This window comes from Molossus molossus, unplaced genomic scaffold (genome assembly GCF_014108415.1).
Source record: "Molossus molossus isolate mMolMol1 unplaced genomic scaffold, mMolMol1.p scaffold_m16_p_3, whole genome shotgun sequence".
In the NCBI taxonomy this organism is placed as follows: domain Eukaryota; kingdom Metazoa; phylum Chordata; class Mammalia; order Chiroptera; family Molossidae; genus Molossus; species Molossus molossus.
In genome coordinates, this window is record NW_023425366.1 from 108,497,014 (window position 1) to 108,521,863 (window position 24,850).

Genomic DNA, 24,850 nt, shown 5'->3' on the forward strand with positions numbered 1-24,850 from the left:
CAGATGGATCACCTGCTGTTTTCACACTAGAAGGAAGTAAGAGGCAGAGTTCATCTCATTCATATTTACAATGACAGCATTTGGTGTCAGTATACTTGCTGTTTTATATATCAGAACAAGATGATAAAGATTATACAGTGTGATGTCAATGTATAAAATGTTTCATTGAACTAAAGGACTATCCTGGGTTTTACAGATTAAATTCTTAAAAATAAAACAAAGCAAACCCCAAAACAAAACAATTTTTTTAAATCCTCACTGGAGGATATCTTTTTTAAATTTTTTATTGATTTGAGAGAGGAAGGGAGAGAACACATAGATGTGAGAGAAACATTGATCTGTTGCTTCTCACACACACGCTGACGGAGAATCAAACCCGCAACCTTCTGGTGTACAGGATGATGCCCCAACCAACTAAGCCACCCAACCAGGGCCAAAACAATTCAAAGTAGCACTGAGGCAGCTCAACCTGATGTGAACTACCCTCCATTAATATCCTGACACTCCATTCAACTTCCCCTCCCAGACAAAGGGATCCAAATATTCAATGATTAGAAGATGGAAACAGGATGAGTCTAACCACCATTCCAGTCTCAAACTGAATCCTTCAACCTTCTAGCAACTCTTCAATGAGACAGAATTATCTATTGGATTTTAGTTTTTCCTCTGTATTTTTTGTGTGCAACTGTCTATGCCTATGACAAAATCTCTTTTCCTAAACTTGTCTCAGAGGATAGGCTGGGGCCCAACAAGCCTGGTCTTGGGCTTGGTCTCAGGACTCCAACTTGCCCTGGGAGCCTGTCAGTCACTGAGGTAAGGGCAAGTAGGACGGATGATGTGGCAGCCTTCTGATGTCACCCACACCACATCCTCTGAGAACCCTGGGTCCTTGTAAGCCATAGTGGACGGGGCCTCCCAAGTTGCTGTGAGCAAGGCAGGTAGGTGGGAGGTGCTGTTGCTGTGTCGGCCCAGCTCTCAGATGTCAGTCCCTGCCACCCCAATGACACAGGCAGAGGGAGAGAGGACCTGGTTATAGCCTTTGACAGAGAAAGCAGCACCTTGTTTACTAGGGGAAAAAAATAGGACGTCCACTCCCGCCCTCCCCCCGCCCACTTAAGCATCAAAGCTCAAGATGTCAGGGAGGCTGGAAGAGTCCCTCAGAGTCTGGGCAGTGCCACTCACAACACTTGGGTTTCCAGCCGTCGCACTTCCTTGACCACAAGATCAATGTTAATAATTGGGTTAAAATACAGGGCCCAGTAAAATAAACAGTTGCAAACAAACTGAGGAATGAGGGGCCAGAACATGGCCACAAAAAGCCCCTGTGTTGATACTTTCCAAAAATGGCTCCACATCCTCTGAGGCACAGTCCTGAAAAATAAGAGAAGCATTTGAGAGGTAGAACGGTGATGGCAAGTCTAAAGACAACACCAAAGTGCTCAGACCCTGGGCTGTTTCCCAATGCAGTCAGGTTGCCCGTGCTGCAAGGATCTTGTTTTTTGTCCCCACTGCCCATCTTCAACTCCCAGGACGCTGCCTAGGCGGTGCTTCCTCAGGGCACTATGAACACCAGGTGAGGCATCCCCATTATAGCCCAACCCCACCTGCTGCATCGCTGTGTCACATTTGTATATATTCTCTGCTAGGCTGTAGGCCTTCAGAGTACAGAATGTCGTCTTTGCCAAAAGATCTGCAGTGTCCAGAAGAGAGCCAGGGGCACAGTAGGGGCTCAATTAACTGTGCAAAAAGAAACGAGTTCACTGAATTGAAATGAGGGAGATTCTTCTCAGGTTCCCAGAACTATTTATAAGGCTGCTCCTGACTGATGAAGCCAAGAGCCCTTTGAGACCGAAGATGTTTCAGGCTTCAAGGATACTGGTATGATAATGTGCCAACAGCCACCCCCTTTCTTCTGGAAACACCTGAGTTTTCCTTTGGGGTGTCTCTCTCCCTTATTCTTTTCCATGAGGTCTGGGTGGGGCTGAAGCCAGCCCCTGGATGGGGGAATGAATGCATGCCTTGAGCCTGGACAAAGAGAGCCCTGCATTCCCCTGTACCAAGTGACAGGTTTAGGTGAGCATGTGACCCAGGCTGGGCCAATCAGAGCAAAGGCATGTGAACCTTGAGACTTCCTTAAGTACTACAGGAAAGAAGTGCTCACCTTGCACAAGGGACGCTAAGCTGTTCAGATCTATGCCTGGAGTGACCAAAGGCCCCCACATGAAGAGAGCTGCCTGAGGGAGACAGAGTCCAGGATGACAGCATTTGGGTCTCTGGGACCAACCATGCAGGAAGCCTTAGCTGGGCATTTCCCTTTTTTTTTATCCTCACCCAAGGACATTTTTCCATTTTTTTGTTCAGATAGAGCGGGAGGGAGAGAGAGGAAGAGAGAGAGAGAGAAACATCGATGTGAAAGGGACACATCGAGTGGCTGCCACCCGCACGACCGACCAGGGCCGGGGACAAACTGCAACCGAGGTACGTGCCCTTAGCGGGAACCGAACCCGGGTCTCTCTGGACCGCAGGCCGACGCTCTAACCGCTGAGCCAAACTGGCCAGGGCGGGCATTTCCCTTTTTAGGAAAGCCAATTTTGGTTGGTTTCTGTCACTTGCAACCAAGAGTCCTACTTCATGACTGTCTAGTTCAACTCTCATTTGATGCATTAATCCAGAGAAATTATTAGTGTTCCAGTTGGTGGCAGAGCAGGATTAGAACTCATGCCCCCAGGATTCCTCATCAGATCTCTATACTCTGCCATAATGCTGTTTTCCATAAAGTACCCTCATTTTCCACTTGTTTATTCCCTAATTATTAAAATCCTTCATGTACACCTTCAACCCCCAGGACTAATATGGTAGATTATGTGGGGAAAAGATAGATGGAGAAACACTTTAACTGTGAGCACCATAAAAACCTCCCCACCCCCAAACACAAGGCAATGTTTCCTATTTGCTGCTTAAGTGTTTTGAAACCAGAACATGAGGAGTCTTTGTTTCTAAGTACTGCTTCAAAGACACCTTTCTAGTCCCCGTTGCTCCAACCATCTCCAATATAAAAACACACTTACTTCAGTTCACTTCTTGACCAGATCCTCCAAAAGGAGAATAATTCAAGAACTGAGAGTAACATGGCATTGACGATGAGAAACCGAGACGTCCAATAATGGACTTCCAGCCAGTCCCAAGCAAATTCAGCAATTAGCTGGTATGGAAGGAAGGAGTATTTGACAAGGAATTCTCTCCACTGCTTCCATGTGGGCTCTCTAAGATCCTTTAAAAATAACATACAAATAATAGATACAAAAATTATGAGGAGTGACTTTTACACAAAATATAATATTGTGGTTATTCCAGTGAAATTTACATTTATTAAAACACTCCCCCAAAACAATCTAAAATGAAATTTTCATCCATCAACTCACTTTGTAATAATTAATCTTACATTGGCTAAATGTTACCAAAGAGGTTGAACTGAGCTGCTTGTTACATAATTGTGGAAGGTCAGAAGTAAAAATCTAAGCATGAGTTATAAAAAATGGGGTTAAAATGAATAAAAATTAACCAGTTTTAACTTCATCTTCACTGCAGGTGTAGCTGTTTCCGAAATTTAATATCTTAGCTGTGGTAGAATGATAACAGGTCATGGAAAAATTAAACACAAACCTTGAAAAAGTAATTTTGGGGAAAATAAAAACTTTTGTTACAGATATTAACAGATAATTAACAAAAGTATTTCAACAACTCATAGGCATCCAGAAGCAAATGGAAGCTCAGCAAGACTGTGTACAATGGAACAGATACTGAGTATTCCAGGAAACAAGTTAGCCTGAGCAGGCAGGGGTTGTTGGGGCTTGTTAAAATGGAAAGATCAGGTGGGTCTCTGTGCTCTCAGTTGGGCAAAGGCAGGTAACAGCTGGAAAATGGTAATTAGAGAAACACTGCAAAGGGCTCATGAGCAGGCTTTAAATTATATCCAAGGCTGAAGTCAGGTAGGCAGGTACTTGACTGGAATGTTTAAAAAAGGATATTAGGAGACTCAGAAATTCTATTTCAACATTTATGGGTGTGGATCATATATGACAATTCCTATACCCATATGACCTTTTGATATAAACAGATCAGAGGGACTGCCCCAAGAGCAGCAATGCAAAGGACAATGTACCTTCAACTGACCAACTAGACATGAGAAATCACTCTGTGTCAATGGAATCCACCAATAATTCTGAAGGATCAATGGGTCAAAATGAAGAGACAAGAGCCACAGAGGGTAACCATCTCGGGTGACATGAGGAATTCCATCAGTGAGCTGGACAATGGCTTACTGATCTGAGGCCAACAGGACAGATACCACCCCTGCCTTGTGGTAGACAAGTAACCATCCTTTGGGGATCCTATTGAGAGACAGATTATCAAACTGGCAGGCCCATAAATCTAACCCTCAGGCAATCTGGACCCATCCTATCTTTTTTTATAACAAAAATATGCTCGGTTCCCCCCAAATGTTTCAAGTCCATAGGGCAGCCCCCTTTCTATACAATTTAGGATACAAAACAGGCTTCTTGGAGTGGAAAAGTTCCTCTTTATTTTCTTTTGTAGGGGCTCTCTTTGCAAAATTCAAATTAAAGCTGGGTGCTATTTGCTCTTCCATGACAGTCTATACCCGTGCCTTCAGTCCTGTACCACACTGAAAAATGGTAGAATAATCTCATTCAAGGCACACTGCAGACCTACCAGAAGCTTGGTGATGATGTCCTCCCCAGAGCTGTCTTCTTGCAGAGGGCAGATGGTGTGGATGAAGGGTAGGAAGGTGTCTGTGTAGTCAAACAGGTAGAGGTACAGCAGACTGAGTCTGGGGGAACTCCTGAGGGCATACAGCAGGAACAGGGACCTACCCGGGTTCACAGCCTGCAGAGGATGAAGTGGGCACAAGGCCATATTACAACCATAGTGGCCAGCTCCCACCTGTGCTCCATCAGCAACCTCAAGCCCTTTTTTGTGTGGTTTGCATAAACAATGAATGAATGGTGAGAAGAGACTAAGTAATCAATCTTTCGGCTATCTTATATAAAGATCCAATCTCTCTTCACAGCTGGGGAAGGAAGTGGGGAATGAGAAGCATACTCCGAGGCACTATTAGTAGAACACAACTTTTTTAGAAAGCAATTGTGCAAAATGTATCAGTCTTAAAAATGTTTAATTTAACCAATCTATTAGTGGGCACTAAACAAACATAATCTGAAGTGAAGTGCAGAAGGTCCTGTGCACAAAATGTTTAGGGTTGCATTGTGCATGACAGAAAAAGTAAAATCTTCAACTTAAGTAATGAAGTTACAGCAAATATTTAACCATTGAAAAACGAATATGAGAAGTTTTGGATAATGCTTGTGATACAATGTTAAGTGAAAAAAAAAAAGATTGGAAGACATGTAGTAACCTGATCTTAACAGTGCCAGCACCATGAAAGCAAGGCCTTCCTTGTTCAGGGGAGCACCTGGGTCACACCAGATGGCAATAAACATTTGTAGAAGAAATACATAAACCAAAGGATTATTTAAAAGATGCATAGAAAACTGCCCTGGCAAGTTTGGCTCAGCAGTTAGAGTGCTGGCCCTTGGACCAATGAGTCACGGGTTCAATTCTAGTCAAGGGCACCTCGGTTGTGGTTCATCCTTGGTTGGGGTCGTGTGGGAGGCAACCAGTCGATGTGTCTCTCTTACATAGATGTTTCTCTCTCTCTCTTCCTCCCTCTCTCCCTCCCACTCTATCTGAAGATGAATGTAAAAATGTCCTTGGGTGAGGATAAAAAAAAAAAAATAAGTAAAAGATGCATAGAAAACTGTCTAGTAGAACACAGAACAAAATGCAATGTTAGCCCAGGTTGGTGTGGCTCACTGGATAGAGCGTTGGCAGAAAGGGCTGTGGGTTTGATTCCTGGTCAAGGGCACATAACTGGGTTGGAGGTTTGATCCCCAGCCCTGTTGGGGCACATGCGGGAGGCAACAAATTGATATATATCTCTCACATTGATGTTTCTTTTTCTCTCTCACTCTCTCTTCCCCTCCCTACCTCCCTTTCACTCTCTAAAAAAAATCAATGGAGCCCTGGCTGGTTTGGCTTAGCGGTTTGAGCATTGGCCTGTGGTCCCGAGAGACCCGGGTTCAGTTCCCGCTACGGGCATGTACCTCGGTTGCAGTTTGTTCCCGGCCCTGGTTGGGTCGTGCAGGTGGCAGCCACTCGATGTGTCCCTTTTACATCGATGTTTCTCTCTCTCTCTCCCTCCCACTCTATCTGAACAAAAAAATGGAAAAATGTCCTTGGTTAAGAATAAAAGAAAAAAAGTAAAAAAATCAATGGAAAAAATGTCCTGGAGTGAGGATTAACAACAAAACTTATAGAACAATGCTCCTAGTGCTTGTGGATACATACCCATAATACAAGTAGGGAAACATGCCCAGAAAGGATGTGCAGCCCAGCTATCAGAGTGTGGGACCGCTAGAGAGGGTAGGGAGGCAGGGGCTTCAATTGTGTCTGTGATGTTCTCTTAAGTGGTGGGCAGGCAGGTGATAGCTATGTTGTTCTCTCTACTTTTTTATAAAATATGTTTTTATTGAATTTTTTAGAGAGAAAGAGAAACATCAATGTGAGAGAGAAATATCTATGGGCTGCCTCCTGCATGCCACCTACTGGGGATCAAGCCCGCAACCCGGGCATGTTCCCTGACCAGGAATTGAGCTGGGACTCTCAGTCCATGGGAGGATGCTCAATCCACTGAGCCATACCAGTGGGGTTCTCTATAGTTTTATTTTTTTTCCAATCCTCACCTGAGGACATTTTTTTTTCTATTTATCTTCAGATAGAATGGGGGGGGGGGGGGGCGGAGAGAAACATCGACATGAGAGGGACACATCGAATGATCAACTGGTTGCCTCCCACATGACCCCAACCAGGGCTGGGGATGAACCACAACTGAGGTACGTGCCCTTGACTGGAATCGAACCCATGATTCATTTGTCCAAGGGCCGGCACTCTAACCACAGAACCACACCAGTCAGGGCTCTATACTTTTTTTTAATTGAAAAAAGTAAAGAGTTCAGTCTGGCCGGTGTGGCTCAGTGGTTGAGCATCAATCCATGCACTGAGAGGTTGCCGGTTTAATTCCTGGTCAGGACACATGCCCAGGTTGTGGGCGAAATCCCCAGTGGGGAGCATGCAGGAGGTGGCCAATCAATGTTCTCTCCCATCGATGTCTCTCTCCCTCTCCCTTCCTCTCTCTCTAAAATCAATAAAGGAGAAAAAAATTGATTTTTAAAAAAATAGTAAAGAGTTCACCTTATATTCCCAGAGATTTTGGGGGGGCTTCACACCTAGTGCTTTGACACGCTCCAATTCCATGAGGATGGCTCTTCTGTGGCTGCTGTTTTCTATGGTATATGGAGCCCTTGAAAATTCTTCCTCTGTCAAAGTTAAAAGCAATCTGTGGGGGGGAAGGGGATAGGAGAATTCTTTTGAGGTTTTGTACTGGAAGTAAACTTTCCAGAATTCCATCTTATCAACACAAGTACTTTAGCCTTGAGGTAGACAAGAAACTTAATATATGAAATACAATTAATAACAGCAAACAACTGACTCCTTACTATTTGCCAGTGACTATATGAAAATACTTTCATAAATCATCAGTGATCCATTTAACAATTCTGTAGCGTAGGTGGCCTTATGCTCATTTTGTGAATGGGAAAACTGGCTTAGAGAAATCAAGTGACCTATCCAAGGCACACCCAGGTCTGCTTTGCTCCTAACCACTGATCTTTCAGCTATGCACTCTGACCTCTCACACATTACTGTTTTTTAAAGTGTGTGTACAGAAAAAAGTTGGAAAAAAAGCCAAAAAAACATTATGACATAGAAGTATATTTATATAAATAAAATGAATGAACAGAAAAGTGAATGAACACACATAAAAATGAATGAACATAAAAGCCATGCTCAAAAAAATAATAATAGAACTGTAGATCTCTCATCTGTTCCCTTCCATCAGAAAACACAAATCCACCTCCACAGTGATTCATCATAAAAAAAAAATCCCTGTGTACTGACAGATGAGCCCACCACAGCTATGGCTGGAATATATACTGATGTCCTTTCATAGGTAATTTGGTAATATTTATTTAAATGGTAAAGGTTTACTCCCTTTGATTCAGCAATTCCAGTTTTAGGAATCTATCCTCCAGAAGAAAGACAGAATGCAAAGATATGTTGTATTAACTAGGTAATTTTTTATTTTTAAATTTTTTTCTTTGAGTTTGAGAGAGAGAGAGAAACATTGATGAGAGAGAATACTGATTGGCCACCTCCTCCATGGCCTCCACAGGGGGTTTGGCCCACAACCTGGGCATGTGCCCTGACTGGGAATTGAACCTGCAACCTCTTGGTGCGTGGGTCAATGCTCAACCACTGAACCATACCAGATGGGCAATTAGGTAATTTTTTAAAAAACCACAATTCTGGGTTGGGGAAAGGGGTACACACAAAAAAAATCCCAGATCATTACAATGGGAGCATTCTATTCCCACAAAGGCGAGTCTAATATCGAAAGCTCAGTTCAGGGGGGGAAAAGTGACTGGGGTTGGGTTGGGACAGTCAGGCAGCCTGGCAGTGAGTGGATTCCAAGTCTGAAACAAGCAGCTATTCTCAGCACTGCATGGTGTTCTAAGTAACATCCCTACACGGTCCCTCCAAGGGAGGGAGGGACACCCAATAAAGATGGACAGTGCTCAGGAAGGGGCAGAGGTTTGTTGATGGGCAGAAGCAGGCCTCCTTAGAGCCCAGCGAAAGATGAGTTCCTCATTTACCAATGAGTTCCTCCAAGTACTTGCTACAATGTATATGAAACTGTCTAGAAAGGGAAATAACCCAAATATGTTTTGATAGATCAATTAAATAGACTCTAGTATATACACATATATACATATGTGCCTATATTTATGTATATGTACAGACTCAGGTCTGCTTAGTACAACCGTTATTTTAAGTTTAAATAAGTATATACATTCCTATGTGTATGTCTGTATAAACATTAAAAAAAATGAGGAAAGGTATCCAGGGAGATGGTAACAGTGGTTCTCTCTAAAGGGTAGGATTCCTGCCCTGGCCGATTTGGCTCAGCAGTTGGAGCATCGGCCCTTGGATTAAGGAGTTGTGGGTTTGATTCTGGTCAAGGGCATGTACCTCAGTTGTGGTTCAGTCCCCAGCCCTACTCAGGGTTGTGAGGGAGGCAACCAGTAGATGTGTCCTTCCCTCCCTTCCTCCCTCTCTACCTGGAAATAAATGTAAAAATATCCTCAGGTGAGGATTAAAAAAAAACAACAAGAGGATTCCAAGGGTATTTCATTTCAAATATCCTTTAGTTCTGTGTTATTATTTTCAAATAAATAATAAATATATGTCACTTTTATAATCAGGAAGCAACAAATTAAAATGCCAATGACATAAAATGGTACAGCTACTCTGGAAAACTGTTTTGATGGTTTCCCAAGAAGCTAAATAAACATTGAGTTACCATATGACCCAGAAATTCCACTCCAAGAGAATATGGAACTATATGTCCACATAAAATCTTGTATATAAATGATCACAGCAGCATTGTTCTTAATAGCCTCAAAATGGAATCAACCCAAATGTCCATCAACTGAAGAATGGATAAATAAAATGTGGTATAGCCACATAAAGGAATATTATTCAGCCATAAAAATGAGTGGAGCATTGACACATGCTACAACTTGGATGAACCCTGAAAACATGATGCTAAGAGAAAAGCCAGACACAAAGGCCACCTGTGTTATGATTCCATTTTTATGAAATACTCTGAATAGGCAAATCCAGAGACAGAAAGTAGAAAGGTGGTGCATGGCGCAGAGTGAGGGGAAAACAAGGACTGACTACTAAAGGGTAAGAGCTTTCTTTTTGGGGGTGATGAAATGTTCTAAAACTAGACTATGGTGATAGCTGCACCTTTCTGTGAATATATTAAAAATCACTGATTACACATTTGAAATGGTGAATTTCCTAGTATGTAAATTATATCTTTTTTTTTTTAATCCTCACCCGAGGACATTTTTTCCATTTTTTTGTTCAGGTAGAGTGGGAGGGAGAGAGAGGAAGAGAGAGAGAGAAACATCGATGTGAAAGGGACACATCGAGTGGCTGCTACCCGCACGACCAACCAGGGCTGGGGACAAACTGCAACTGAGATACATGCCCTTAGAGGGAACCGAACCCAGGTCTCTCGGGACCGCAGGCCAATGCTCTAACCGCTGAGCCAAACCAGCCAGGGCTGTAAATTATATCTTAATAAAGCTGTTTTAAGAAAATGTCAGTGACATGATAAAGATTTTGATCCTCACCTTCCATTTACTCTTTCAGATAAAAACCTGTCTCTGTAGAGAGAGGCCCAAGGGCCCAGCTGCTCCAGCCAGAGAACAACTTCTTCCGCTGTCCATTTGGCCACAGCCTTATGGACCAGGAGGTCATGCTCAGATTCCCTGCTGCTCCAGTGATATACGAGCAGGACCACCTGGGGAAAAGTGACAGCAATTTTAGGACACGGAAAAGTCAGAGATGTCAGTTTCTAAATATATGAATGTGGGGCAGGGAACAGGCTGAGCTTGAAGGGAATGATGCCAAGTCTGTACACAGAAGCAGGGCAACACCACTGCCAGAGAATGGGGGAGTACAACTTGGCAGGCTCATCTCTCTCCTGATCGTTGGGCCATGAGGCAACAGACAAAGGAGCAGGACTCATCACAGGGCACCCGTGAGCACTGCACCCTTGACCCCATCAGCCTGGCCAACATGACTAACTCATGTGCCTTGCCTATTGAAAAATGTATAGCATAGTCTCAAATTCCAGTTCTATCACCTATTTCTTCATCTCTAAAATGAGAGGAAGATGAAATGAGAAAAAGCTAACATTTACTGGGCTCTGACTCTTATGTTGTCTACTCGAGTAAGCAACATCCCCAGAGAATCATACATCCCAGCAGATTTCAATGTATGCACTGAATTACTAGGAGCAGCTATGTCATCAATCATTTAGATGTATTTCAATAGAACTGACCTTCAGTAGAAACCATGGGAGGTTGGAGGACAGAGAAAAAGTGATAAACTTACTGCCACACCAGTTAAAGCTGTGAGCACTCCTGAAAAAAATCCCCCTCCTCTCTGCTGATTCACTCGACCTGTGTTGGGAGCTAAAGGAATCTGATCATTCCCGTATTTCTGAAAAACTGCAAGACTCTGGACTATGTCATTGTTCTGCTGAATGTCTTCAAACCGCATTTTAATGGCATCAGGAAATAATTTTTCAATAGCATCCCTATGGAGAACAGAAAAAATAAATCACAAGAGAGTTGTTTTACTAAATATACTTGTAATGTTTAAAATCCAAAAAGAAAACTGTTAACATTTAATAATATACAAGTACTCTAGCACTTCTAAAACAGCAAAAAATGGGCAATGACCTACATGTCCACTGTTAGGGGAACAGCTAAATAAAACATAGTATATTCATACAAGGAACACTACATAGTTTTAAAAATGAATTTACTGGATATCACTGTTTATCAAGATGGATAAATTAAAGACATACAGATTGGTTTAAAAAAATTTTTTTTTTTTTTTTTATCCTCACCCGAGGACATTTTTCCATTTTTTGTTCAGATAGAGCGGGAAGGAAGAGAGAGAGAGAGAAACATCAATGTGAAGGGACACATCGAGTGGTTGCCACCCACACGACCAACCAGGGCCGGGGACAAACTGCAACCGAGGTACGTGCCCTTAGCGGGAACCGAACCCGGGTCTCTCTGTACCGCAGGCCGACGCTCAAACTGCTGAGCCAAACCGGCCAGGGCTAAAAAAATTTTTTTAAATTGATTTTTTGGAGAGAAACATCGATGTAAGAAACATCGATTGGCTATCTCCTGCCCGCCCCCTACTGGGGATCGAAAGGGTACTTCTCAGTCCATGGAATCATGCTCAATCCACTGAGCCACACGGGTTGGACAAGACATACATATTGTTGAATGAAAACAGTAAATTTGAGAATTATACAGATAGAATACCACTGATATGAGAAAATGTTTGCATTTCTTATCAGCACATATATGTATAAAAATACATATTTAGATTTTTAAAAATCTAAAAGTAGCCCTGGCCAGTTTGGCTCAGCAGCTGGAGGTCGGCCAGTGGAGTGGAGAGGCCCAGGTTCGGATCCCACTAGGGGCACGTACCTTGGTTGCGGTTTGTCCCCGGCCTTGGTTGGGGTCATGTGGGTGGTGGCCACTCGATGTGTCTCTGTCACATCGATGTTTCTCTCTCTCTTCCTCCTTCTCTCTCTCCTGCTCTGAAGCTAAATGCAAAAATGTCCTCAGGTGAGGATAAAAATAAATAAATAAATAAATAAATAAATAAATAAATAAATAAATAAAATCTAAAAGTAATCACAACTCAGTCATAACTGAAGTTACTCTGGGACAAAGGAAGGAAGAACTGTAAGATGGGAAGGGATCAAAGGGATCTTTAGCCCTGGTCAGTTTGGCTCAGCGGTTGGAGCATCAGCCTGTAGACCAGAGAGTCCCAGGTTCGGTTCCCGCTAGAGGTACATAACCCCCCTCCAAAAAAGGGATCTTTAGTTTTATCAGTAATGCTCTAATATTTTAAAAAGAATGCAAACAAATGAATGTGTATGTGTGTATAATTATACACACACACACACACACACACACACACACACACACACACTGCTTGGGTTATTAAAAATTAATTTGTGCCCTGGCTGGCTAGCTCAGTTGGTTAGAGCATCATCCCAATACACCACAGCTGAGGGTTTAATCCCCAGTAAGGGCACATACAATCAACCAATGAATGTACAAATAAGTGGAAGAACAAATCAATGTTTCTCTCTGTCTCTCAAATCAATTAAAAATAATTAATTCAGAAAATGCAAAAAAAGTAAAGTTGAATAGTAAGAGAAAAGACAAACCAGCAGGCCATACTGTCGGGTTCTTTTCATTTTCAATTACACACAGATCAGAGAACCCGCCTTCAATTTAAGATTACCCTTCACATCCTAGCCAGTTTTGCTTGGTGGTTAGAACATTGGCCCGTGGACCAGAAAGTCCAGGGTTCAGCTCCCGCTAAGGGCACGTACCTTGGTTGCGGTTCGTCCCTGGCCCCGGTTGGGGTTGTGCGGGTGGCAACCAATCAACGTGTCTCTTTCACACTGATGTTTCTCTCCCTCCAGCTCTATCTGAAGATAAATGCAAAAATTTCCTCGGGTGAGGATTAAAAAAAAAGATTAATCTTCCCGTAGAACAAGGCTGATCAGTAAAAACAAACTGTTTGTAAACACATCTCCTGTGAAAAAGGGAATGTTGGGTTAATGTTTTCATGGAACTTTTTGGTACTTCGTTGATACCAAAAAAACAACAGAAGAGACAAGGAATTTAGTTTCTAAGACCTCATAATAAGCAACATCCCCAAAGAACTTTAAACATTACGAACATTATGAATAGAATTATCTGCTGTCTGAAAGGTCTTGCCATTTGTTGTGTGATGCTAGCTATGCATGAGAACCTACCTCCATTAATGTGATAGCTGCACAGTTTAGTCAAAGACTATGAAAATCAGCATCAAACCAGTCATTCAGAATTGTAGTTATACCATTTCTCCCATTAGACCTAGGGTGTTCTCAGTGAATATAAATCACTAAATAAGTGTTATATGGCAAAGGATTACAAGCAATGGTCTGATAACCAGACTTCCTTTTATTTATAATATATAATAAACAAATCACAGTCACCTATGGGGAAGGGAGTCTGGATTTTCAAGTCTTTGAGCTCCCTGATTCACATTCCAGCAGATCCAGAATGACCATGGTGGAGGTCAGCTCTGTGCCTCCAGTCTTTTCAAACATGGCTACAGCACTAAGAGAAACCACATGGAACAAGCTGTACGTGCTACCAATATGGAGTGAGCATACCTGAGGAGAATATTGACTTTGGGGAAACCTTCCCATTTTTCTCTGCATTCTGGACACTCTGTTTTCTTCGAAGAGGTCCACCATAAAGCTAGGCAGTGCCGGCAGAAGCTGTGCCCACAGTTCAAGGTGGTAGGGTTAATCAGGATGTCATAACAACAGTGGCAAGAAAATTCACTAACAGAAATCTGAGGGCTGGTGCTCTTGATAGGGTCATCTTTCTCAAGGGTCACTGTGTTCAGGTCATTTTGCTGAAACTCTTCCATCTCTTAACAAATTCTGGGATCCACAGGCATAGAAAAATTCACGCTTAGAAAACTGCTGCAAAGCATCATTAAATCTAGGAATAATAAAAAAAAAGAAACAGCAACAGAAATAGGACAAATAGTTTAGTAGGTATTTGAGATTATTGCCATTCAATTAAAACTAAGTTTTAAATGTGACAAATTTGATTTCTAAAAATCTACATTCCCAAAACCAGAGAAACATTTCTGAATTTCTTTCTGGCCTATTTGTCTTACTTTTGAAAATTAGGTAAAGCAAAACAGTATAGTGGAAAGTTCAACAGACTTGGGAGGTGATGTGGAGAATTCTATACCCTATTCTTTCACTGACTTCTTTTGGAAATGTAATTTCTCTTGCCTCAGTTTTCTCAATTGAAATCCTTTCAGTGGGTGTGATTTTAAATAAACCAGTTTCTTGGCCCAGTAAAATGTCTGGAGTTGGCATTAACACACATTTCATGTAAATAACACTTTCGGTCCAAACAAATCTGCCTTTGCATTAGGTAATTATTTATTTTACAAACATTTTATTTCAGAGGTTCCCACAGAAGCAGTTCCAAGAAGTGAGTGAAGCCTTGTTTTTGAGGTGCCCTGTACCAGATCAATCCCCATGACTCAATATTACCCTTTCCCTCAGATTAACCCATACATGCATATCATGCCCTTGGGATATGACCAGATTGGTACCAGAGAAACACGCTAATGTCACTTATATGCATATGGCAGTAATGCACTCACATGCATATCCTTATTCTCTTCTCTCTCATCTGGGTCTTGGGAGATTATTTGATTATGAGGCAGTATGATGGAGAATATCACGGAGTTAGAATCTCAACTCTCTAACTCACTAGCTCTGTGATTGTGCCTAACTTACTTGAGCTCCCTGAGCCTTTTTCTCAACTATGAAATGGTGATAACAGCACAAAACCTTCAAGACTTCTTGTGAGGATTAGACAGTGAGAGTAAAGTGGCTAGGATGGTGTGTGGTGTAAACAGGGGCTAAAGAAATGATTATTCATACTATTCCTGGTATTATCACAGTGTAGGCACTAGTGGGTGAATTTCTCAGTGTAGCTATTACGAAAGGAAAAAATGTAAGTCACTCTCCATTACTCACACTGATCACACAGACAAGAGCTCAATTTAGGCTTTATAGGCACAGTGGTTAAGAAAACAAGTCCCAGGGCTGGGCTGAGTTCTTACCCCACCTCTGTCTGTTACCAGTTGTGGGGTCTGGACCTCTTTGAGTCAGCTTTCTCATGTATAAATAAGGCGGTAACAGTATTTACCCCATCAGGATATGTTTTTTTTTTTAAGATTCCAAGAATTTTTACGACCACTTGAAGAGAATTCATATTAACCTTAGAATGTGGGTCACCCTGTATCACTGAATCAATCTTTTTATAAAGAATTAGTTTTCAGTTATAGTTGACATTCAATATTATATTTGTTTCAGATATTCATGGGCAGGTGTTATTTTTTATCCTCACCCAAGGACATTTTTCCACCTTTTTTTTGTTCAGTTAGAGTGGGAGGGAGAGAAAGAAATAGAGAGAGAGAGAGAGAGAGAGAGAGAGAGAGAGAGAGAGAGAAACGTCGACGTGAAAGGGACACATCGAGTGGCTGCCTCCTGCACGACCCCAACAAGGGCCAGAGACGAACTGCAACCAAGGTGCGTGCCCCTGACCGGAACTGAACCCACGACTCATGGGTCTGCAGGCCGACGCTCTAACCGCTGAGCCAAACTGGCCAGGGCTAAGAATGCAATAAATGAATGCAAGTCAAATGCCTAGTACAGAGCCTGGCACATAGCAATTTACCTGATTTTCAAATGCAGTGGTAAGAGAATTTTATCACTCTCTATCGGGTGAAAATTTTTACACATAGCACGATAACACTATATTTTAAATAATTAAATCTATAAACAAAGACTAGAAGAAATTACTGTGAAGTATTAATAGTGGGTGTGTTGGGTGGGAATTGTCATGATTGTTTTGTTGGTTTTCTGTACTTACCAAGTTGTTCTAAATAAAAATGTATGACATTATAATAATTGTAAAATATATATATATAAGATCATAAAAAATATACTGTATTGCATTACTTTTGGCCTAACACTAATAGGAGATTTTCAACTTAGAGAACAACAGAACTAAATTTTCAACTTATTGTTAATTTAAATTTATATTTAATATGTTTTGATTGACTTTTTAGAGAGCGATGAAGGGAGAGACAAAAACATCGATGTGAGAGAGAAACATGGATGAGCTGCCTCCTGCACGCACCCCCGCTGGGGATCGAGCCCACAATCCGGGCATGTGCCCTGACTGGCAATCGAACCAGGACCTCTCAGTCCATGGGACTACACTCAGTCCTCTGAGCCACACTGGCAGGGCTATGTTTAAAGTAATACAGTTATTCACAATAGATGGTAGTAAAGAGGGAACAACCTTTTGTATAGGCCTATTAAAAACTGGTTTTTTTTTTTTGGAAGAAATAAAAAGTCTAAATAAATGTTAATGACAATTCTAAATTATTTCTTATAATCACATTTGCTCATTATTTGTATGTTTAGGAACATTTAAAAATTTTCTAAGTGTGCCCAGCCAGTGTGGCTCAGTGGTTGAGTGTTGACCCATGCACCAAGAGGTCGTCAGTTCCATTCCTGGTCAGGGCACATGCCCAGGTTGTGGGCCCAATACCCAGTGGGGGGCATGCAAGAAGCAGCCAAAAGATGTTACCTCTCATTGATGTTTCTCTCTCTCTCCCTTCTTCTCCCTCTAAAAATCAATAAAGAAAAAAAATTTGTTTTTCTAAGTGCTTTACTTTGGATAGCCTCTTCAAATTGCTAAGGAAGTGAGAGATCTTATATACAGGTTTTTGGAAAAATAAATCACTTTGAGTAGCTACTTTATTTGGTTAATAGTTATTAAACAACTACCACATGGACAGTATTACCTCAGGAAATAACAGAAATACTGCTATTTACTGAACATCTCCTATGAGCTTAGACACGGGGCAGGCCCTTTAGGTACATTCATGATCACATCTGGATTCAGTGTCAAAGGGAAGATACAAGGTTTCCAGTGAGAACTGGGCAAGGGGTCAGAAAAGATGGGCCTGACTTGGGCAATGCTGTGTTTTCATGGGGAGCAGTGATATAGGAGATAGAGGTCTGATACAGGGTCTTACATGCCTGGTTAACGACAGGTTTGCCAGTGGGAGCACATAAAGGTTTCAGAGGCAATGAGATCAGCCCAGCTAGGATGATATATCTCATCAAGAAGGAGGGCGAGGCTGGGACAAGTTACAAGTGAATTGTTATCACTGCTGGAACTAAGGTGACTAAAATTATTATTTTTATTTTTTATTTTTATTTTTTAATCCTCATCCGAGGACATTTTTCCATTTTTTGTACTGACAGAGAGAGAGGGAGAGAGAGGAAGAGAGAGAGAGGAAAACATCGATGTGAAAGGGACACATCGAGTGGCTGCCACCCGCACGACCAACCAGGGCCGGGGACAAACTGCAACCAAGGTACATGCCCTTAGCGGGAACCGAACCCAGGTCTCTCCGGACCGCAGGCGGACGCTCTAACCGCTGAGCCAAACCGGCCAGGGCGAGGTGACTAAAATTAATATGGCAAGCAAATGAGAGGTGATAAAAGAAAGGGGTCAATCTATCCAAAAGATGTTAAGAAAATAATTTATGGGTCCTGGCCAGGTAGCTCAGTTGGTTAGAGCATTGTCCTGATATGCCAAGGTTGCAGGTTTGATCTCTGGTCAGGATACATACGACAGGCAACCGATGTATACATGAATAAGTAAAACAACAAATTGATGTTTCTCTCTCTTCCTCCCTTCCTAAAATCAATAAATAAAATTTTAAAAACAATAGTATTTCTATATTATTACTATTATTTATGGGCTTTGGTGGCTAGAGAGAAAGATCCAAGATGCTGGCTAGGTTTCAGAACTGGAAAAGAACAGTACATCTGATAGAAATGGGTCATTAGCCCTGGCCAGTTTTGCTCAGTGGTTAGAGCGTTGGCCTGTGGAATCGTGGATTTTATTCCGGCCAAGGGCACATACCTCGATTGCAGTCCAGCATGCGGCAGGCAACCAGTTGATGTTTGTCTTTCTCACATCGATGTTTCTCTCTCTCCCTCCCTCCCTTCCACTCTATCTAAAGATAAATGGAAAACATATCCTCAGATGAGGATTAAAAAAAAAAAGAAATGGGTCACTAAACAAACGGGGCCAATCTTGGAAAGGTTAGTTGAATTTTAGAAAAGTTAAGTTTGAGGTGATGTACGTCTAGTGAGTAACTAGAGATACAAACAGTTGGGGTTAAGAATGAGGCCAAGTATATGGATTTCAGTCATTTGCAGAGAAATGACATTGTATATTGACATTAATTTCTCACAAATTAGCCTTTTAAAACTAGACTGTACCAGTAGTTCCTAGCTTACCACATCTGAAAATTTATTTTTTCATGAGAGAAAACAAATCACCCACTGACATCAAAAGTATATTTTGTAAGTCATATTTTGAAAAATTGAGGTGGCCACTAACTCTGTTTTATAATTGTCTTTAACAAACTAAAAACTTCATGGACTTTGATTATGTCTTAGGAATTTGGCTAGTTTTATTTTATCCTAAATCCAAAAAGTGAAAGCTAACAAAAGGAATACATCTTGCCCAGCCAGTGTGGCTCTGTGGATTGAGTTGCTGTCCCATGGACTGAGAGGTCCCAGTTCTATTCCAGGCCAGGGCACATGCCCAGGTTGTGGACTCAATCTCCAGTAGGGGTGTGTAGGAGGCAGCCGATCAATATATCTCTCTCACCTCAATGTTTTTTTCTCTCTCTCTAAAATATCAATAAACACCTATTAAAAAAGGAATCCATATCTTAACCAATTTCAGTTGATGTTTTCTGCTATTACTATCTGTATGTATTTGATTTATTTTCATTAAAAAAAAAAAAAAAAGGCAGTACTTTTAAAGGACAAAAGTACACTTGGCTAATGTGGCTCAGTTGGTTAAGAGTTGTCTCATGCACCAAAACATCTCGGGGTTGATTCCTGATCAGGGCACAAGCCTGAGTTTTGGGCTCAATCCCTAGTAGGGAGTGTGTAAGAGGCAGATGATTGATATTTAGCGATCACATCAATGTTTCTCCCTCTCCCTCCCTCTCTCTCTAAAAAATCTTTAAAAAGAAATAGGGGTGGCCCTGGCCAGTTTGGCTCAGCGGTTAGAGTGTCGGCCTGCTGTCTGGAGAGACCCGGGTTCGGTTCCCGCTAAGGGCACGTACTTCGGTTGCAGTTTGTCCCCGGCCCTGGTTGGTCGTGCGGGTGGCAGCCACTCAATGTGTCCCTTCATGTCGATGTTTCTCTCTCTCTCTCCCTTCCTCTCTCTCCCTCCCACTCTATCTGTACAAAAAATGGAAAAATATCCTCAGGTGAGGATAAAAAAAAAATAGGGGTGGAGGTGGCTGGGAGCACCCCATTTCTGGCACCCCAAGTCACCTCTGGGGATACTGGCAGAATACTTCAGACATTAGCAAATGTTCAAAGAGTGACCATGCAATTCTAGTGACTATGAAATTTTTTACAATGTGCCCCAAAATAAGCAAGGCAAGGGTCAGTAATGGCAATGAAAGAGACTTAGGTGAACTTCAGGCAGGTGGCAAAAACTGGCTTTCATTAATACAAAAGAAGCATTTCCAGGCTCTTACCATACAAAACCTTCTGGGTTTTTTTTTTTGTTTTTTTTTTTTTCACTCCAGACAGATTCTCTTTCTGAATGAGGTCAGAAATCACTAGGACAAAGGTAGCTAGCTCATTGGATGTTGACTTGCTGCCTGAACTTTGAGGTCCTATGATTTACTGCCTGTGAGTGGTGTTGGGCAAGAGGAGAACAAACTGAGAAGGGTGTCCTGGCTCTCTCTAGAGACTGTCCTCTTTCGTTTCTGTTACATGGCATATACTCATAAAGTGATTAAAAAAACTACTTACTGGTAGGTATCAGCAAACCATACCTTAAATGTTGTTTTTCAATGATTCTGTTATGATTCATGTATTATAAACTGATGTATCCTTTCCAGGTTTAGCTTGCTCTTATACTTTTTGCATATTACTGTTTGAGTAGTTTTTGCCTCTCCAACCAAATCCTGAGCTCCCTGAGGTCAGAAACCAACCCACAGAATTCTATCATTATGCCTGGCCAGTGTGGCTCAGTGGATTGAACATCGTCCAATGGACTGAGAGGTCCAGGTTGATTCCCGGTCAGGGCACATGCCCGGGTTTTGGGCTCAATCCCCAGTAGGGCGCATGCAGTAGGCAGCCAACTGATCTTTCTTTCTCACTTCAATGTTTCTATCTCTCTCTCCTTTCCTTTCTCTCTAAAAAAAAATCAATAAAAACATTTAAAAATAATAATTCTATCATACTTCACCAATTTTTAGTTGTGTAATCTCAGGCAACTAAGCTGGGCTCTAGAATCTATAAATGAAAAGCAAATCAACAAAAATTTGACTCCCTTTCACAGTAATTTTTTAGAACCTCCAACAGAACCACCTTGGAAGTTTGATGACATCTGGAAAGAGGATATCACCAAAGGATATCTGGGAGAGAGGACCAGGAGTGTGCATGTTAAACAAGCTCCTCAGGAGATTCTTATGCACGAAGTTTGGGAACCATATAGCTGTTCCAGACAGGCACATCTCATTTTATTGTGCTTCAATTTACTGCACTTCACAGATGTTGAGTTTTTTACAAATTGAAGGCAAAGACCCTCCACTAGAAAAAAGATTACAACTTGCGCCCTGGCCTGTTTGGCTCAGCTGTTGGAGCATTGGCCTGCAGACCAGAGAGTCCCGGGTTCGGTTCCTGCTAGGGGCACATACCAAAAAAAAAAATTATAATTTGCTTTACTGTGATACTTGCTTTATTATGATGCCTGTAACCAAAACCGAACCTGCCGTATTTCTGAGGTATACCTGTACAAATAAAGACTTATATGCCCTAAATATAGATTTCAGACAAGGTATGGGTAAGGTGTAAACAAAATAAAGTTTCAGCCCTGGCCGGTTTGGCTCAGCAGTTGAAGCGTCCGCCTGCGGTCCGGAGAGACCCGGGTTTGGTTCCCGCTAAGGGCATGTACCTCGGTTGCAGTTTGTCCCCGGCCCTGGTTGGTCGTGCGGGTGGCAGCCACTCGATGTGTCCCTTCACATCGATGTTTCCTTCTCTCTCTCTTCCTCTCTCTCCCTCCCACTCTATCTGTACAAAAAAATGGAAAAATGTCCTCGGGTGAGGATAAAAATAAATAAATAAATAAATAAAAAATAAAGTTTCAGTAACACTACTAATCTCATTTGCTCTTCTCTCCAGTCCTTCCTCTCACCACTGCCCAAATCATCCTCCTGGAACACAATTCTGATTAAGCCCTTCCTTTGCTCAAAACCTTCCCAACTATGAGAAATTAAACCCCATAGTTTTAAGCTTGTCATTTAAGAATCTTTATGGCCTGCTAAGCAATCAACACAACTTTTAAAGTAAGAGCACAAATTCTGGAGCCAGAATGACTAAGTTCAAATCCCAGCTCCACCAATTTTTAGTTGTGTAATCTCAGGCAAATCACTTAAACTGTTCCTCAGTTTTCTCATCTGTAAAATGGGGATATTCAGAGTATCTTCCTGATAGAGTTGTTGATTAAGTGAATTAATACATGCACAGCACTGAGAATAGTGCCTGGCACATAGTACAATCTAGGTGTTAATTACTTCTATTATTGTGATTATCCCCCACTATTCACCTATTCATACTCCAGTCCCACATATTCCTGCTCCTTGCTCATTTTTCCATATCACACTGGTCCTCCATCTGTAACACAGCTTCACACCATCTCTGGGTCAACAGTGTCCAGCTGATAAGACCCAAATATACTTTCACTTGAATGTCTTAATGACTATGGGTCCCCCACATCTAAATTAATCCTTCCTGCCTCTGTGCATTAGCATAACTTTTATTTGAGCATGTTTCCTCATCTCATAGACTATAATTTCCCTGGAGAAGCTGGTATAGTGGAGCCAGCATTCTTTGGAATGGGAAAGACCTGGGTTCCAAAGCAGGTCACCTTTTCTCTCCCTAAACCTCTTATTTCCCATTTACAAGTTCAGGATAATAATATCTACGCTGAAGGAGGTTCAAGTGATAACTTCTAACTATAGATACTAAAAAAGAGTGTACTGTATGGTTGATAAGTATCATTAAAAGGATTATTAGTTGTTGTATTTAGTGAGTGCCAGCTATGTAAGTAGTGCCAGCACCAAGCACAGCTTTAAAAACAAAAACAAAACGCAGCCCTGGAGAAGCGCAGTTTTTCACCAAGTTTATGGAGATAGGCAGGAAACGGGAAACGCAGAACGCATGTACACCCATGTTGGCTGTTTACAAAACAGCCATAACCAAACCAAACCATACGCCCCACACGTGCAGTCAGTGCGGATTCTAGGGTGTGCCTGGGGGGTGGAGGGGAGTAAACCTCCTTCCTATTGGCCTTTCAGAGTGTGACATCAAGGCCATCCCCAATGGATCAACCAATGGGCTTCGGCGGGGAGGACCAACAGCGACATTGGAGGGCAAGACAGCTTCTGGGCTCACTTTCTACTCTCCATTAAAGTAGGAAGGCAGCTGCCTGGGGCACTGACAGGGCCGCCTCTTGCCCTGCCAAAGATTCTGAGTTAGACCCACAGCCTGACTCTCATTTGTCGTTTTTTATTAAAGAAAATTCCCTTTTGCACAAGTTCAGGCTTTTGCCCCTAAGCTCGGAATCACAGAGCTGACTGTACGATTTCGCTTTCGCCTTTCTGCGAGTCCGTTACCCTATTTAAAAATGGAAGTAATCGTTCCGTTTTTTGGCAGGTACTGCCTCGCCAATTAACCTGAAACCCAGCTTGGCATTTATCAGGAGCCTAATCAATTCTGGACGCAATGTCGCAGGTCCTCCTCGGAGGCTGGCGCCCAGTCATCCCCCTACAAGGTGTGGGGAAGCGACGTCCCCTCCTCTTGCCAGGGGAAACCCCGGAGTGCTGGGCTCACGATGACCCTCGAGGGGACAAAGGCGAGGCCCAGCGACCCTCCGTCCCCACGTACGGCTCTCGGTAAGGGATGGGGAGGTTGGCCAAAAGGGGGCCCGCGACTTGAGGCCAGGACTGCGGTCACTCCGGACCCAGGCTTGGATAAGGAAAGCCCCGCGCGCCTCCTCGAACCTCGAACCCCACGCCGACCCTCCACACCTCGCCTCGAAATCGAGCCCGGGTCGCCCCCTCGTGATTACCCGCCGCGCGGCTGCTTACCACTGCGCTCATTCCGGGGTCCACCCAGCCGCTGCCCCCGCCCTGGACCCCGAGGAAGTAGAGGGGGAGGTGGCAGCTTCACTTCCGGAAGTAACCTAAGACTGGGGAGGAAGGTGCCCGGGACTCCCGACCATAGAGGAGAGGTCGCACTTGTTTTCCAACCCCCTCAACCCTGCGACCTCCCCGCTGCCTAGAGCGGCCACTCCCTGGCCGAGGAGCTCGACGCATGCGAACCACTGTCGGTCCCGCCTCTTCCTCTTTAGGGTGGTGGAGGGGCCACATCGTAACACCCCGAGGTTAAGGTGCGTGTGCGTGTTAGCTTCTCCCCGGCGGGTGTTTGTGAATCCGGACAAAATAGACTTACGCAGAAATTGAAACAATATTACAAGTCTGCACTGTACTTTCCAGAGGTTTTTGTTTTTTTGCCCTTACACTTTTATGCAAAAATCAGAGGACCATGTCTAAAGTTCCATTACAGTATTAAGAAGAGTCGAAATTAAAATGACCATACTACTATTTTTTCTCACAGCGTCTTGATCCGTTGAGAATTCATGCTGACTTACCTGTTTTAAATTGCTGGTCTGGAGATTGTTAAATTAATCGTTCGGATGATTTCTGCCTATGATGTTGGCAAAGAGTAAAAAGATTTGTAATGACCTGTGCTAGTGAGGAGGTGTGTGAACTCATTTCTGGAGGATAATCTGGTAATAGGGATGAGCGTTGTGTGTGTGTGTGTGTGTGTGTGTGGTAAAAAGATACGTAATATAAAAGTTACCATTTTAACCATTTTAAGTGTCATTAAGTAGATCCACACTGTTGTGCAACCATCAGTACTTTTTCATCTTCCCAAACTGAAATTTCATATCCATTTAATACCTCCTCTTGGTTCCCTTTGCCCCAGCCTCGCGTAACCACTATTTTACTTTCTGTCTCTAAGAATTGACTATTCCAGGTACCACATATAACTGGAATTGTACAGTATCTTGTTGTGACTGGATTATTTCACTTAGCATGACGTCGTCACGGTTCATCTAGGTTGTAGCACGTCAGAATTTCTTCCTTTCTATTTAAAAATTTTTTTTAAATTTAAAAAATTTTTCAAAATTTAAATTCTCACCTGAGATATGTTTATTGATTTTAGAGAGGGAGGAAGGGAGAAAAAGAAACATCATGTGAG

At 42.5% G+C, this 24,850-nt stretch overlaps 1 protein-coding gene across 1 annotated transcript; it reads right to left on the reverse strand.

Moving 5' to 3' along the window:
* Window positions 1–290: 290 nt before the first annotated feature.
* BFAR (bifunctional apoptosis regulator) lies at window positions 291–23,823 on the reverse strand. Its single transcript, XM_036280275.1, has 8 exons — window positions 23,674–23,823; window positions 14,036–14,372; window positions 11,167–11,371; window positions 10,401–10,570; window positions 7,330–7,474; window positions 4,732–4,905; window positions 3,069–3,271; window positions 291–1,371 (listed from the first exon to the last, which is right to left on the reverse strand). The coding sequence occupies exons 2-8, from the start codon at window positions 14,296–14,298 to the stop codon at window positions 1,179–1,181; spliced, it is 1,353 nt and encodes a 450-aa protein (XP_036136168.1). The 5' UTR covers window positions 14,299–14,372; window positions 23,674–23,823; the 3' UTR covers window positions 291–1,178.
* Between the last annotated feature and the right edge of the window lie 1,027 nt (window positions 23,824–24,850).